Below are 14,010 nucleotides of genomic sequence, written 5' to 3' on the forward strand. Positions count from 1 at the left end.
GAAAATGTAGGATCAAGCCATCCATTTAAAAATGAACGTGAAACTTTTGGCAAAAAGTTTGAGTCTGATTCTGGCAGGCCAAATAACACAGTATAAATGCAGAGAAAGAGGTAGACAAGAAAACTTGTGTATATTAGGCAGGTGTTATAAATATGAACTTTTTTATGAAGTCATTCATTAAGTGTCAAATATGTGGAAGTAGAATTCAGGCTTTTGGTAAAATTGGTGTACAATATGGAAAATTTTTCATCTTTAGGATCACTTGGAATAAAGAAGTACCTGAGGAAGGAATGTTAAAATAAGAATTTACATTAATCCCTGCAGAATCTCGCTGAAGTAGAGAATGAGCTCTGCGGCATTCATGTTGGGAACCTGCAATGAGGAAGTGTATGGGTGCATGTTCTAAGGGTTATTTGTTACCAGATGTTAGGGATAAAAAATGGATAATAAAACTTTTAAGGGAAAAAAGATTAATTCTGAGGGAGTGATTGATAGCTTCACTTGTCTGAAAAATGATTCACACTTACTAAACTAGAAGAAGAGTCTGCATCTTCTCTGCAGAGCACTCACAAAAAATGATAGTGGTAATTTGTATCATATTGCACTCTGCAATAGGTCCGTATCACTTAATGTCATTTGAATTGCATAGCCAGAGACAACATTCAAAGTTTCAAATGATGATAAAGAAATCCTTTTTAAATAAAAATTGAAGAGAAATGCCTACTGTAAGATTACATGTTATTTTGTTCACTTGAAAGTATCCTATTCTTCAAATAGAATCTGACGTTTGATTCAGCCTTATTAGTAAAATATGGAAGTTGCAATGAGCTGGACTTGCTTGATTTGCTTAGGAATGGGGTGGCACCTGAACTTTTGAATACCTACAATATGAAAAAAAAATAACTACTGAGTTCGTTTTTCTTAGTTTCCTGCATGGCCTTTTCTAACAGTTTATTCCCATTATAGCTCATCGAGCTGAAGGAGGATGGCACAGATCAGTAATTAAAGAATGCCTGTATCCATCTGCCTAGTAACTATTATGCTTTGTTGTCTTTCTATCTGCATGTTGCGTTGGCTGTGAACAGCCAAACAGAAGGACTTCCCAGTCAGGTTCCAAATCCTAATGTTTTGTCATCTTTATGTCTCACAGAGTTCTGAAGCCTCTGAAGTGGTAATCCTGGAGCGCTGCTGGATTGTGGAGTTCAGGAGTAAAACAGATGTTTCAATAGTTCTCAGTAAGTAAGACATAGCTCAATGTGTTTAGTGTGAATTTTTTTATTTCTGTCAACAAAAATGACAACAAAAACCCCCAACCACCCGGGCATTGAAACTTTACTAAAAACTTAGCTAAAATATATCCTGTTGTCTGTTAGATGCGTACGTCTAAATACTGCTTGTCTCTGAATTCAAGCCTAAAAAGAAAATCCTAAAAGCTATTGTTTTACTTTTTCTAAAATCAAGTGAACGTCATATGTCATCTTCTTCCTCTGACAATAAGTAGAAGTTTGAGGTTCTGTTTTGTTAGCTATTATGTACAGTATGGTTTTTATGTTGATGCATAGCCAATTCGTCTTATTCTTGAATAATTAATCATTGCCAACCTCCCTATTAAATAAGGGTTTTTCTGTTTTTCTCACCTTCTATCAACTCTTCATTAATAAAATTGTTAAAAACAGTAAAAAAGAGTTATTTTGTAGAAATCAGAATCATTATTTTAGTGGACAGATTTTCTTTGGAGAAAATGCTGACATAGAGTTTTCTCTGCAGGAACAACTCAAATAGTCATTGTGTTAGAAATTTTTTATGACATGGATTATTTGTGATACCACTGCAGAGTTTTGAAGTCCTTAGATCAATTTGCCATTTTCTGTTAACTGTAATGGTCTAAGAACAGTTTTGGTAGACTAGTAAAACTAGCTACAGGGGAAAAAAGGTTATGCTGTGTTTGTGGGCTTGATGGCCAGCTTTACGTTTAGTAGAAGTTCCTACCTTCTTTTTTTATACTCGCTAAAATCTCCAGTCCACTTCAAGGAAAATGTTGCATTAATTATGCTAGCTTTTGTCCTCACCTGCTGAAGTGATTCTTAGTGTTTGGTCACATTTGAGAAGGCAGTGACTTAAAATGTATTCGTTGTGGGTTTTATCCTTTTCTGGGTACTATTCTGGGGAATAGGTCAAATCCTGCATCTTTAGTAGTGGAATTAAATCTTATGTCTTGTGCCTGATGTTGAGGCGCTGTGTCAAAAAGGACTTCTTTCTGGATTTGGAAGCATCGCTTTGCCTAACTATAACAGCTGAATGATTACCATTGACTCTCAAATTGAGACTTTTCGAATTCCCTTATTGAGTCCAATTCATTGATTGGAATCATTAGCTTTATGAGGTGGTGATGTTACAGTTTGAGTATAAAGAGAGTCATGTCAGTTCCCTTCTGGCACTTCCTTTACAATGCTTGAACATAATGCTACTGAACTGAACCAAGAATACAGCTGTAATTGCTGACAGGACTCTTTCAATTAGCTTTGAAGCCTGCAAACAGGACAGTTTCTGTGGCAGTGAGACCGGCAGGTTTTAAGTCCAAAAGCTGGGGACAACAATGAATACTGAGTAAGTACTTCAGGCTGCCTGTGGAGAAAAAGACGACTGTGAATATGTGTGGAGGAAGAAATATGCTTGCATAGTTAGGAACAGAAATTACTAGCTGAGAGACAGACTTTCTAAAACAAAGTTTTTGAGGGTCAGTAGTGTGGTTAGAGATAAGGGTGGCATTCTGACCAGCCTCTAAAAGTATATTAAAGGAGAAAAGAGGAAACAGTACAGAAAACTCCAAGTATGCAGAGCCAACAAATGCAGATGAATGCCTGGGGCGCAACCAAAAGAATACAACAGAAGATAGAGGAAGAGACAGACAGGTAGAGGAGAAATGGATTTCAAACTTGGCAATTTTCCTGTGCTGGAGAACAAGGACAACAGCCTGGCTGATGATTTGTTGGATGGGAAAAGAAAAAGAAAGCCAGACTATTATGAGGTGTTAGAACAAAACTGAAGACAAATGAAGATGATATACTATGTACTGAGTGAGGATAAAATACCAAAAGAAGTGAAATAATAATCCATGTACTGTAGGAGAGAACAAAATTCAGAAGACAAAACGGGGGAGAAAAGCAAAACTCGGGAACTAAGAAGAGAGATCTTCGTCAATGGGGGCTTCGATCATGAAAAAGTAGCTGCATTGTCACAAGAATATATCCATGGGCCATTGAGAGCCAAAAAAAGCTCTAAAATATGTATCTGGGCCTTTAAAGGATTCAGGTGGAAGCAGGATAGGAGGACATACCTGCTCACAATGTCAAATTCCTTGTGGAAGAGATGGAAGAGAGCTGTGCCAAAACACAGCAGGAGCTCCAAGGAAGGAGGTGGAGTTGATCTGTGAGATTTAACTTGTGGTGTGGCTGGGAAGGGATGTTTTCTGCATCTTGTAAGCTGCAAGATGAAGAAAATCAGCTGGGTGTTCAACTTGGAACCGGGGGGGGGGAGGGGGGTTGGAGTAAGCTTTTGGCCGATTGTCTCCAACTTTCTCTGAATGGTGGGCTGAATCCTAGGAGATGTGAGTAAGAGTGAGAAATGGAGACTTAGCTGAGACTAATTCCTGGCTGAATCCTAGGAGACTATCCAAGAAGAGAATGTAATAAAGGGCAGTGGAGTAAACATGGAGGGAAAAATAAGGACGTTTTCATGCAATGTCTAGTGATATTGTGGAGCTGATCATTGCCTCAGAGTGGTGTGGGCACTGAAACATAAGGGGAGTACAGAAGAGGTCAGGCAGTTGCAGCAGATAATCCTGTCAGCGCTTCAAGTGTTGTGCTCCCAAAGCAGCCTAACTCCAGAGGTTTCTAAGTGGACCGTGAAAGGAAACAGAAGGATTTGTTAGGTGAACTATCATTCTGTATGTGGCTGGTTGCTTGCATGCCCTCATAACATGAACTAGTTGCTATTAGCAGAACAGATCAGACACTGGTGTGAGATGGATCTGATTGAATGTGGCAGTTCACACGAGTGTGATTCATTCCTGAAATCCCAGAAGATGTGGTAAGGAGAGCATTTCAACCCTTTTGTCCAAAAAGATCTTAAACCTGGAAACAGCTGCTGTGCACTGAAATGTTTGAGCAATGCAATGTCAACTGCCTTGCCTTGGGTTCTCCTCAGGAATAACCACCGTGTTCGCGCCATCTAAGCTTGCACCTTGTGCAACACAGGCAGGCATCGTAGCCTCACCAGACACGGAAATATATAATTGTAGCTATTTAGAGAATAGCTATGTCTCTGCTGGACCTTGGAAACCCTGTTAAAGGTGGTTACTCTGCTGGGTTTACGTGCCCAGGTGCTGGCAGAGGGGGCTGCATGGCGGCCGCTGTGAGGAGCAGCTGTGGCTGCCCTGTGCTGGGCTCAGCCGGTTCCAGCCGGCTCCAAGCGACCCACCGCAGGGCATGGCTCAGCCTCTCAGCCCTGCTGGTGGCACCTTGGGGAGAGCATATTTCAGAAAGGGTGAAACACTGCCCAGCAGTGAGAAGTGAGGGGGAAAAAAGTGAGAAACAGCCGTGTGAGCACCAGCGTGAGAGCAGATGGAGGGGGAGGTGGTGCTCCAGGTGCCTGAGCAGAGATTCTCCTGCAGCTCCTGGAGAGACCCCGGTGGAGCAGGTATTTCTCTGCAGCCTGTGGAGAGACCATGCTGCAGCCAGGGATAAAGAATAAGGAGGTAGGAACAGCAGAGAGGAGCTGTTATGGACTGACCATAACCAACCCATCCCTCAAACCTCCATGCTGCTTGGGGTGTGGGGAAGGTAGAGGAGTTGGGAGTGAAGTTGAGCCTGGGAAAAAGGCGGGAGTGGAGGCAGGGAAAGGTCTTTGTTTCTCCCTAGTCAGCACTCTTTTAATTTGCAATACATTAAATTATTTTTCCCATAAGATGAGTCTGTTTTGCCCCTGATGGTAATTGGTAAGTGATCTCCCTGTCTTTATCTCGACCCATGAGCTGCTGCTTCTTTTCTCCCCCAGCCCTGTTGAGGAGGGGGAGTGAGTGGGTGGCTGGCAGCCAGCCAAGGTCAACACACCACGGTTAATTTGCATCAGGCATTTTTCTTTAAGTGTTTTGTCCACTTCCAGATGTGTCAGTGTTTGAGCAGAAGTTGCAAAAAGATAGGGAACCAGGAACAAAAAGTTGTGTTAATGTTGGTAGTTTTTGGTCACTGTTCTGTTTCTTTGGAATAGGGCAATTAGAGCTGTGCGGCTAGATGTTTGAACCTGCCCCAAGAGCAATCTGAAGCTGTCCACTGTGTTGTATAGAGCCTCATGTGGGTGAGAGCAAAGAACTCTGCCTCCTTTCCTCCACGCGGTGTTGTACAACACAAAATTGGGAATGAACCCAAGAGGCACAGGCACAATGAAATTAAATCAGATGCGAGAGACAGCATTCAAGGGCTGCCTTCTCTTGATCTGTAAAACTCTTCTGTTTTTCAGGATAAGAGGTTCCTTTAAGACTGTATTAATTGCATTACTGTGTGTGGTCCCTTAGTGAGAACTAGGGAGGTAACAGCGCTGACATCCACGTAGGGCTGGTGAAGTGTGAGGAGGAAGGGAGGGAACAGAGGAAGAAGACAGAGCTTTTGATGCAAGATCACAGTAATCTAAAACATATTGCAGTGTATCGGGCAAAAAAAAGGCCTGCATATAGGAATACCTTTAAGAAGGCAAGCGTTCCCTTTTGCCATTGGTAGTGTGTAAGCCACTTAACTTGGAGCTTTTCGTTTCCTTCAGTAGTAGAGGCTTGGAAAGGCAGGTCAGTATCACTCTGTTTTAGAGATGAAATAACTGAGGCATATGCTAAGGTTAGTCTTGCAGACCTAGGCAGAAAATCAAGATCTCTGAATCTTGCCTTTTTTAAGGTAGACTGATGGTCCAGCCAGTGATGTGATATACTTCCTTTCAGCAAAAGCAGTCTGCTGCTTTGCAAAGGCCACATTTAGTACTTTTGGTGAACGCTGCAGTATTTCTGTTCAGTGATATTGAGATACCATTGTGGTATTTAAATATTTGTGTGGTCTGCCTTGCTTCCAGCATAGGTGTGGTATTTATTTAATAAAAGGGGAGAAGCAATGTGCCATGTGTGAAAGCCTGCAGGTATTATGAGAAACAAAGTATTATACTGCAGTAGTCAACCTGGGGTATCACGCTATATTAATTTCGAATACCTCAGGCTCTTTGTGAGCTTCTGTGGGGACTTAAATGGAGATTATAATGGTAACTTATATAAGTTTATTCCAGCATTGCAAAATAAAAAAAACAACGCTGAAGATAAAATTTTTAATTAAATTCTTTATCTTTATTTGAAAATTTAACTTCCAAAGGAAGATTAACATAGCATCGTGAGTAACCATGGGATGATTTCATCACTACTAATTTGAACGTGAAATACATCGGCATATAGAATTCAGGCAGCTTTGTGAATTAAAAGCCTCTGATGTCTGTATTAGAAATATCCTGCGGATATAATTTACGTATCAAAGCTTCCATTCTACTTTTGTTACAGCATATGGTGGTTAGCTGTGACGGTGCTTTATATTTTAGAGTGGCAGTGGCTCATTGATATTCTCAACCATTTTCCACTGCTGAGGTAGCAACTGAGAATTACTTTTTGCTAGTGTGTGTGAAAAGAGAGAGACAACCTTTAACCTTTTTGAACTCTCTTACCTTGCATATTGGCATAGGAGGAAAAATAGTGATCCTCTAGAAAAGGAGAGGCTGTCATCCTGGACATTGACTATGTGCTTTGTACATGTTTTTATTTAAATCCTGCCAGTAATTTCTTTTTTACCCTGTTCAACATGATTCTATGCTTGTAACTCTCATTAATGAAAATAAAGCAAGCCGTAGAGTATCAGTCTTCCTGTCACTTTTACATGTTTAGTAAAATAAAACAATAAAGCCTTCTTAAGAAAAAAAAAAAGAAAATTAATAACAAATGAAAAAGCTTTAAAACCAAAGCGTTTTCCCCCTACCCTTGGAAATGTTTTTTTTTATTATTTTGTATTTTAAAAGCCTTTCCATTAAACTGCAGTCTTTTGAAAGACAAAGGTCAACTCCAATAACTGCCTACACTTTTTTTGGTGACTCAATTATTTCTGACTTCACAGAAACCCAGGTTTCTGTGTAAGATTATGATTAAAGTTACAGTAAAGTACACTTTAAAAATTAAGAGGGACATCATTAAGACTTTTTTAACAAGAAATTTGTTCTCATTTTTAAAACAACTGAAATATCAAAGTATTTGCAGAGAAAAGAGGCAATTGCTATTGTTAAATTGAAAAACTTGGGAGATTTAAGTATTATTACAAAATAATGGGAACAAAAAAAAGTTATCTGAGGATGATGGAACTAACCCCAAAATACACTTCTGACTTTAGACAGTTGCGTTAGAGTAGAAAAGGCTTTCCAGTGCCACTCGGGATATCTCAGCTTCTCTTTGTGCTATTTCCTTATTTGACAGCAGTCCTGTTTGAGCAGGGGGGTTGAATTCTTTATTTGAGCTGCAGAAGTCCTATGGGACCATACCTTTCTATGCTGGCTTCTGTGGGAGAAAGTCTTGTTGAGATCACGCTTCAGTAAAAAAGTTGTTAGTGAACAGAGTCCTGATCAGAAAAGGCTCTATTAACAGACATGTTTGCTTTCCACTATCTGCTTCCTCAGCTCTTGCCTCCAGTTGAGTCTCTGATACTGAAATAAGGAAAAGAAGCAAGGTGGCCACGCTGCTGGAAGAGCCACTAAGCACCTGCTAGTGAGGTATCTCCATATAAGAAGGTGCCTGAAGCAGTATAGACACTGGACCACATTAGCTTTCCGTAATGTCAATGTAAGCGATATCTCTGTTTCTGCCCACTTTGTGTGTCAAGGGACGGGAAGTCAAGGGTTTGAACACAGTTACACACTGTGGAAGTTGGGCAGTTTCTAGACTGCGAAACTTTCCTTCACAATGTGTATACAGGAACGCTACTGGCCAAGTGGATGTGAGTTTGTATAGTCCCAGGTGCTACATCCACCTGCTGTAGAGCAACCACAGAATGCTCTGCTACAGAATCTGTTCCCACAGATTTCACCAATGATGCCTCGGTGTTAGCTTGCTTTTGCAGCATTATCCAAGTGCCAGTTGCATTATCCAAGTTTCAGTGCTAACAGTTAGAGATGACTTCATGCATTAGAATTAGTAATATTTGGTCTTTTTTTTTAAATTTTTTTTATGTTTTCCCCTCCTGAGGCTAGTAGCTGTGACCGTTAATTTATTTTCAACTGGACAGTTCAAAACTGAACTAACAGTGCAGAGAAATGAGAAGAAACACTTTGATAGCTGTTTATTTATTGCAGTTGCAGACTAGTGTTTAATGGCAAATATGAAGAATATGTCTGACTTCATACATTTTTAGATCTGCTCTTGTAGTAATGTAAGTAGTATAGTAGCAGTGCTCTTGCTTTTAAGCACCCTGCTAGGTTCCAGGAAACAAATGAGATGTCTTGGGAAAAGCTGAGGACAAAGCTTTGTAAAATGTTGACTTAGATAGATAGTGATTTCAATTGGATATATACAAATCTATTGTCAGGACAAACACTACTGCAGGTTACATCAATATCCCAGTGTCTGATCTCAGAATCTTTCCCTTTCTTTCTGTTTTTTGAGTTTATGCAAGCTATCAAAAGGTCCTATGTTGGTTCTTATAGCTATGTAGACCTTCGGTTCAAGAAGAAAAAGAGATAAAGATAGAACTATATACCATTTTGCTTTGAATTTAGGGCTAGTAAGTTACATGTTTGTTTTGCAAAGAAAACCATTGTGTTTAACTGTGTGAAGTCTTCCCTGGGTTTATGCCACTGAACTTGAAACCCCACTGGGGATGTCCAGCACTAAGATGAAAATTACTGTTCTGCTATTGCAGATTCCCAAGTAGATAGAAAATTTTCTTAGTATTATATGTTCGTAAATCTTACATGTCCTCTTATTCAAAAATTATATCATAACAGTAAAACTGGAAATGCATACCAGATAAAGAACTGGTCTTGTTGAAGTCAATAGTAAATGTTCTCAAAAGGTCAGGATTTTTTTCCAAAACTAACTCATGGTAACTTGTGTCAGCAATAACAGCATGACAAAGGATGCTTGTGTACTTGTTTTTTCTACAGTAACTCCTTAATTGTAAAGTGCTTTTGTCCACCCATGAAATACTCCTGCGTTTAGGATATTTCAATACAAATATAATTCTGCTGATACGTCCACCGTTCATTTGAGGCCTTCATTACATTTGTGGGTCTGTTAGTTTTATTTTCAGAAAGACTCATTTCAGCTAAGTTTTGTCTCCCTACTGAAACTTGGAATTAAGTGTTTGAGCTTGTTAGGGTTTACTGTACGCAGCTGATTTTAAAATAATAGTCAACATAATCTGGGAGAGAAGAGCAAAGAGATGGTGATGTTTATTATATAAATAAACCTGTGTGCTCCTTCATTGCAACAGACGTTTTTGCCAATGTGCATTTTGGACATTGTGTTTCTTCTAGGATGTGAACTTGTACATAAACGTTACATGCATTGAAACAGTATGGGAAATACATAAATTACCAACTGTTGGATCTGCAGAATAAAACTTTCTGCATTTGTAGTGATGAATTTTTTCAGGTATTTTCATATGCTTTTCAGAATTTAACATAGCTGTCAGAGTACTCCAAAGATCTAAATATAGCAGACTGTAGCGTTTTGAAGTGATAGTTTAGAATGAATTTCCAGATCTCAAAACTGGCACCTGTTAGATCAGAATACAGTGAATTATGCCCACTCCTACTGCAATTCACTATCCATTTCTGGTTCCATGCATATTAAGGGTGATTCAGTATGCCTTTTGTGCTTGGCAGTCTGATTTCCACAGCTAAGAGGTAAATATAAATAGCTTGATTTCAATTGCAAAACATTGATTTCCTCCCAAAGCAGATGTTTTTTTTATCTAGCTAGTGGTAGGATATTTCAAGACAAGATCCCTGTTCCTATTTACATTTAAAAATAAGGAGCAAAAAGAGAAGAACACCTTGATGTATTTGTATTTTGGTTGTTAAGTGATGGCTTGTTTGTCTGATAGTCTTTCCTTAGCTAAGGTATCTTGGATATCCAGACTGCTTTTATTAAAATTGGCTGTGCTTTTAAAGGAGCAGGTGGTCAAGCTGCTGGAAGGGCTGCTTTTAAAAAAGCAGGTGTTTTGCAGGCCTGTAAATTTATTTATTTATTTTTTATTATTATAATGACTGCTGGTTATTTTTGGTCTTGATGCTGGTTAACTACATGCCTCTTTTTTTTTTTTTTTTTTCCTTTCCTTTTTCCACTGGTAGCTCCAAAATACTGTGAAATAAAAACAAACTTCTGAATCATTGAGGTCAATGACAGAAGGGAATAGACCACTGTGCTGTTACAGATCTTACCAGAGCAGCAGCAAAGTTATCAGCTCTTCTAATTACCAATCTTTTTGAAGGTTACTGCCTTTATGGCTCAGATGCAGTAGCAGATCACACGAGAACTTACAGCTGAAACTACTGTGTCTCTAAATTCATCTTTGACAAACAGTAAAGCTCAGCTTGTTCAGGTTTGGTCACTCAAGTACATATTTTGCATGTAAACAAGGATCTGATTAACATCTGCACCTCTCCCAGATTTTGAATAGTCTTGCCTCAAGAACCGAATACCTTGTTTTCTGACTGAGCCAGGGCTAGAGGCAAGAGTTTGAATCCTTATTAGCACTTCTTAAATTGTCTGTGAAGCCAGAAAGATGTTCCCCCACTTTCTGCTCTTCTTTCCAGTCTTTCCTCATGAATTCTATAGTCCAACTGGTATGTGAAATCTTGTCCAGCATTCTTAGCAGCACCGGCAGCCACACATTTAGATTTCCTTGGATCCACCCCCAGACACAAAACTTGTCCCACCTCTACCGGGATTTGTGCCAGCACAGTTTTAAGAGGCTTCCAGACTTGAGGTTTGCATCTTTTGTTCCCCTCATAACAATAAAAGCAGAGTTAATTGTAAGTGGCAGATGCTCAGTTTATGAAGTGCAAATGGGTTTAAAATAACATGTGGGTAAGTGCCCAAGGTTAGATACTCAAGTTAGTAAAAGGGAATTTAAGTTCACTTTGTATTGAAAAAAACTTTTCTATGTTATTTGGATTTTCAGACTAAGTGTGAAAACATTTAAGTGTTCTCTTTCATCCAGTAATATGATCTATGGCTTATTTAGGTCAAAATGATTTTAATGTCCAACCAAATACTTCAGTCCTTATTAATACAATAGCACAGGTGTTTTATAGAGTTTTATGTTTCTAAATCAGTTGGTAACTTCTTTTAAAGAAGGATTGATTTTTCTTTCTTTCCCAGTTAGTTGTTCTCAGTTTGTGTTGCACTAAATGTCACATTGAATTTGTGACTCTGTGAAGCCATCTATACCGCAGAATTTTAAATGCCTTAGAGGTGTTTTTTCTTCCTGTGCTAATCTTAATCAAACGACTGACCCTTGCTACTTACCTCGATTCCTTGGGAGCTTCAGCTTTTTCCCCCTCCTTTTTTCTTTTATTCTTAGAAAATTTGATCATTAAACAATTAGACTTCAGGCAGAACAGCAAACAACACATCGATAGTAATGAGGTCAGCAGCTCCCACATACAACCTGTTGAGTCTTCACAGAGGCGCTATGTCATGCTAAATTATCTGCATGTGTTGGTGAGCAGTATTCTGGCAAGGATGAATGAGAGGCTGAGCATAAAGGAGAGCTCTGATAGAAGAACTGATGGACACACTCATTCTGGTGAATCCCACTATCTGTCAGAACCATGTCTGCTGCCCCTGCTAAATCAAATTCTTGTTCAAGTTAGCAACTCTGATAGCTACCTGCTAGGCTGCAGCATCTGTACTAAAAAGGATTTCTCATTTCGGTTTAATTCTGCCACCTAGTTTAGCAATATGTTAATTGCTTTTGGAACCACTCTGTGGTTAGACTTAGTACTGCACTGAGTATGAAAGAACTGGGGTTTGGTTCAAGAGGTGGATGGGGTGCATGGTTCCGTGACCATGAAAAGAGATGTGTTTGTGGTGGTTTTAATTGTGTGTGACATCAATATTTTCATGATCCTCCTTTTGAATCAGAGTTCCTAAAAACTGTGTTTATGTTTTCTGAGTGCAGAGTTTCAGAGCGGAGAACCGGATCTTTACCTTGAAGCTGCATCAAAGCCAGAGTGCGAATCTTGGGCTGTGGCACTGGGAGAGGCAAACTCGGAAGGTTTGCAGAATAAAATTCAGCAGCTCCGGAGGCTGATCATGGAAATCAAAGAGGAGAGATCATCAGATGAAGCACGGCAGTTTCTCCCTTCATCCCAAGTAGACAGTCTAGGAGAGCCACAGTTCACGAGTAAGTGTATATACTGATTTTATTGAGTTGTACAATAAAAATGGCCTACTGTGTAGCAATACAGATAGTGTCACAAACAGGGTACATAACGCTGTTTAACTTGTTGCTTGACAAAGTGCAATTGTAGAGGAAGTAAATTGATTAAGATTATCTTTAAATATCATTACCTGATATATTTTGATTTATGCGGATTATCTTCAGGGGAACAAATGCATGATTAATGTGTTTCTGACTTTTTCCCTCTAATCTGTTTTCTTCATAAGACTTAGAAAATGTTTAGTTAGAAATATTCTTTTCCTCTTTTGTGTCCTATATGAACGTATGGACTACTGTTTAAAATGTAGTCTGATAACTTTGATAAATGTATAAAGCTTTAGTGATGCTTAAATTAGTATCACAGATTTGTTCTTTGTGATATAAAAGCACTCTGGGGATTTGAAAGCACGTAGCCATATGTTGAGTCATGTTTGGTGCACTGGAGTCTGGGCAGTGTATTTCAGTTGCCCGGTTACTTAATCAAGTCTGTATCCAGCATATTCATAAAGGTGTTCCAGACTAATATGCTGACTCTGCTAGTGGCAGAATTCAACTTGGAAATTTGTTATAACTCCATTAAAAAAAAATAAATTAAAAAAAACCCCAACACTTATTTGCTATTTCTTACTGACCAAGGCCTTTCTAAGCTCTGCAGCTGTAATTTTCTTGCACAGGCTTGAATGATTAGCTATAGTAATGAGAACAGTGTGAAACTAGACCTATTCAGCAACATCAAGTTTTCATGGAGCAAGAACAGCTATAAGTTTGCTGTTTTGGTTTTTTTGTTATTTTTAATTTTTAACAAAAATCTTGCGTTCCAGTTCATGTACCAATTTGGTCCTTCCCATCTGACCAATTTCTTCAGTACTGGCAAGTACTTAATAATGCTTACTGGTGACAATACATAAATGTCAACAAGAGACAGTTTAATTTCTGCAAGGTTCATTGATGCTGTAGTTGTGATCCAATTAGTTCCTGCAGAGGGTGAACAACTCAGTGTTATTTAACTATCCTTCCTGTGTTTCTCTTGTTGCAGCTCAGTGGTTCACTCCTTTATCCTAGCGCAATAAGAAAATATTGTCCTTTGCAGTAAAATATGCACTAGAACATAATTCCACAATGGAGGGAATTAAAATGTTCTTATTGTCCTTGGTATATGAGAAAAGGAATTCACGTGCTATTTTGCAACAAAAAGAAGTTAGTTTTGCAGTTTTACAATTTATATGTAGGTCAATAACATGGTGATATATTTTACTATATTAACCTGATTTACATACTTCCACAGAACATGTTTTTTGTTTCCATTTTTAATGTGATGACATACCTACTTAAAAATGAGTCATTAGATTTAATGCTTTTCCAACAGATACATAGTTAGTTGTTGTGATTGAAAACCTTACAAATACCCATTCATGAAAAGTTGGTGTGTTTTTTTTTTTTCTTAGTTTCCTTTCCCAGCAACAGAAAGTTTCTATTAAAAAGAAAGTTGTTGTCTTCA

At 38.8% G+C, this 14,010-nt stretch overlaps 1 protein-coding gene across 5 annotated transcripts in view; it reads left to right on the forward strand.

Annotated features, from left to right (window-relative positions):
- The window catches only part of INPP4B (inositol polyphosphate-4-phosphatase type II B), a 290,171-nt gene that overhangs the window by 76,156 nt on the left and 200,005 nt on the right, over nt 1–14,010 (forward strand). For all 5 annotated transcript variants that reach the window (XM_050895911.1, XM_050895913.1, XM_050895915.1 and 2 more), the window contains exons 3-4: nt 1,151–1,235; nt 12,252–12,476. In XM_050895911.1, the coding sequence (XP_050751868.1) occupies nt 1,151–1,235; nt 12,252–12,476 (310 nt within the window). The remainder of the gene's footprint in view (nt 1–1,150; nt 1,236–12,251; nt 12,477–14,010) is intronic.

This window comes from Gymnogyps californianus, chromosome 4 (assembly GCF_018139145.2).
Source record: "Gymnogyps californianus isolate 813 chromosome 4, ASM1813914v2, whole genome shotgun sequence".
Classification (NCBI taxonomy): Eukaryota; Metazoa; Chordata; class Aves; order Accipitriformes; family Cathartidae; genus Gymnogyps; species Gymnogyps californianus.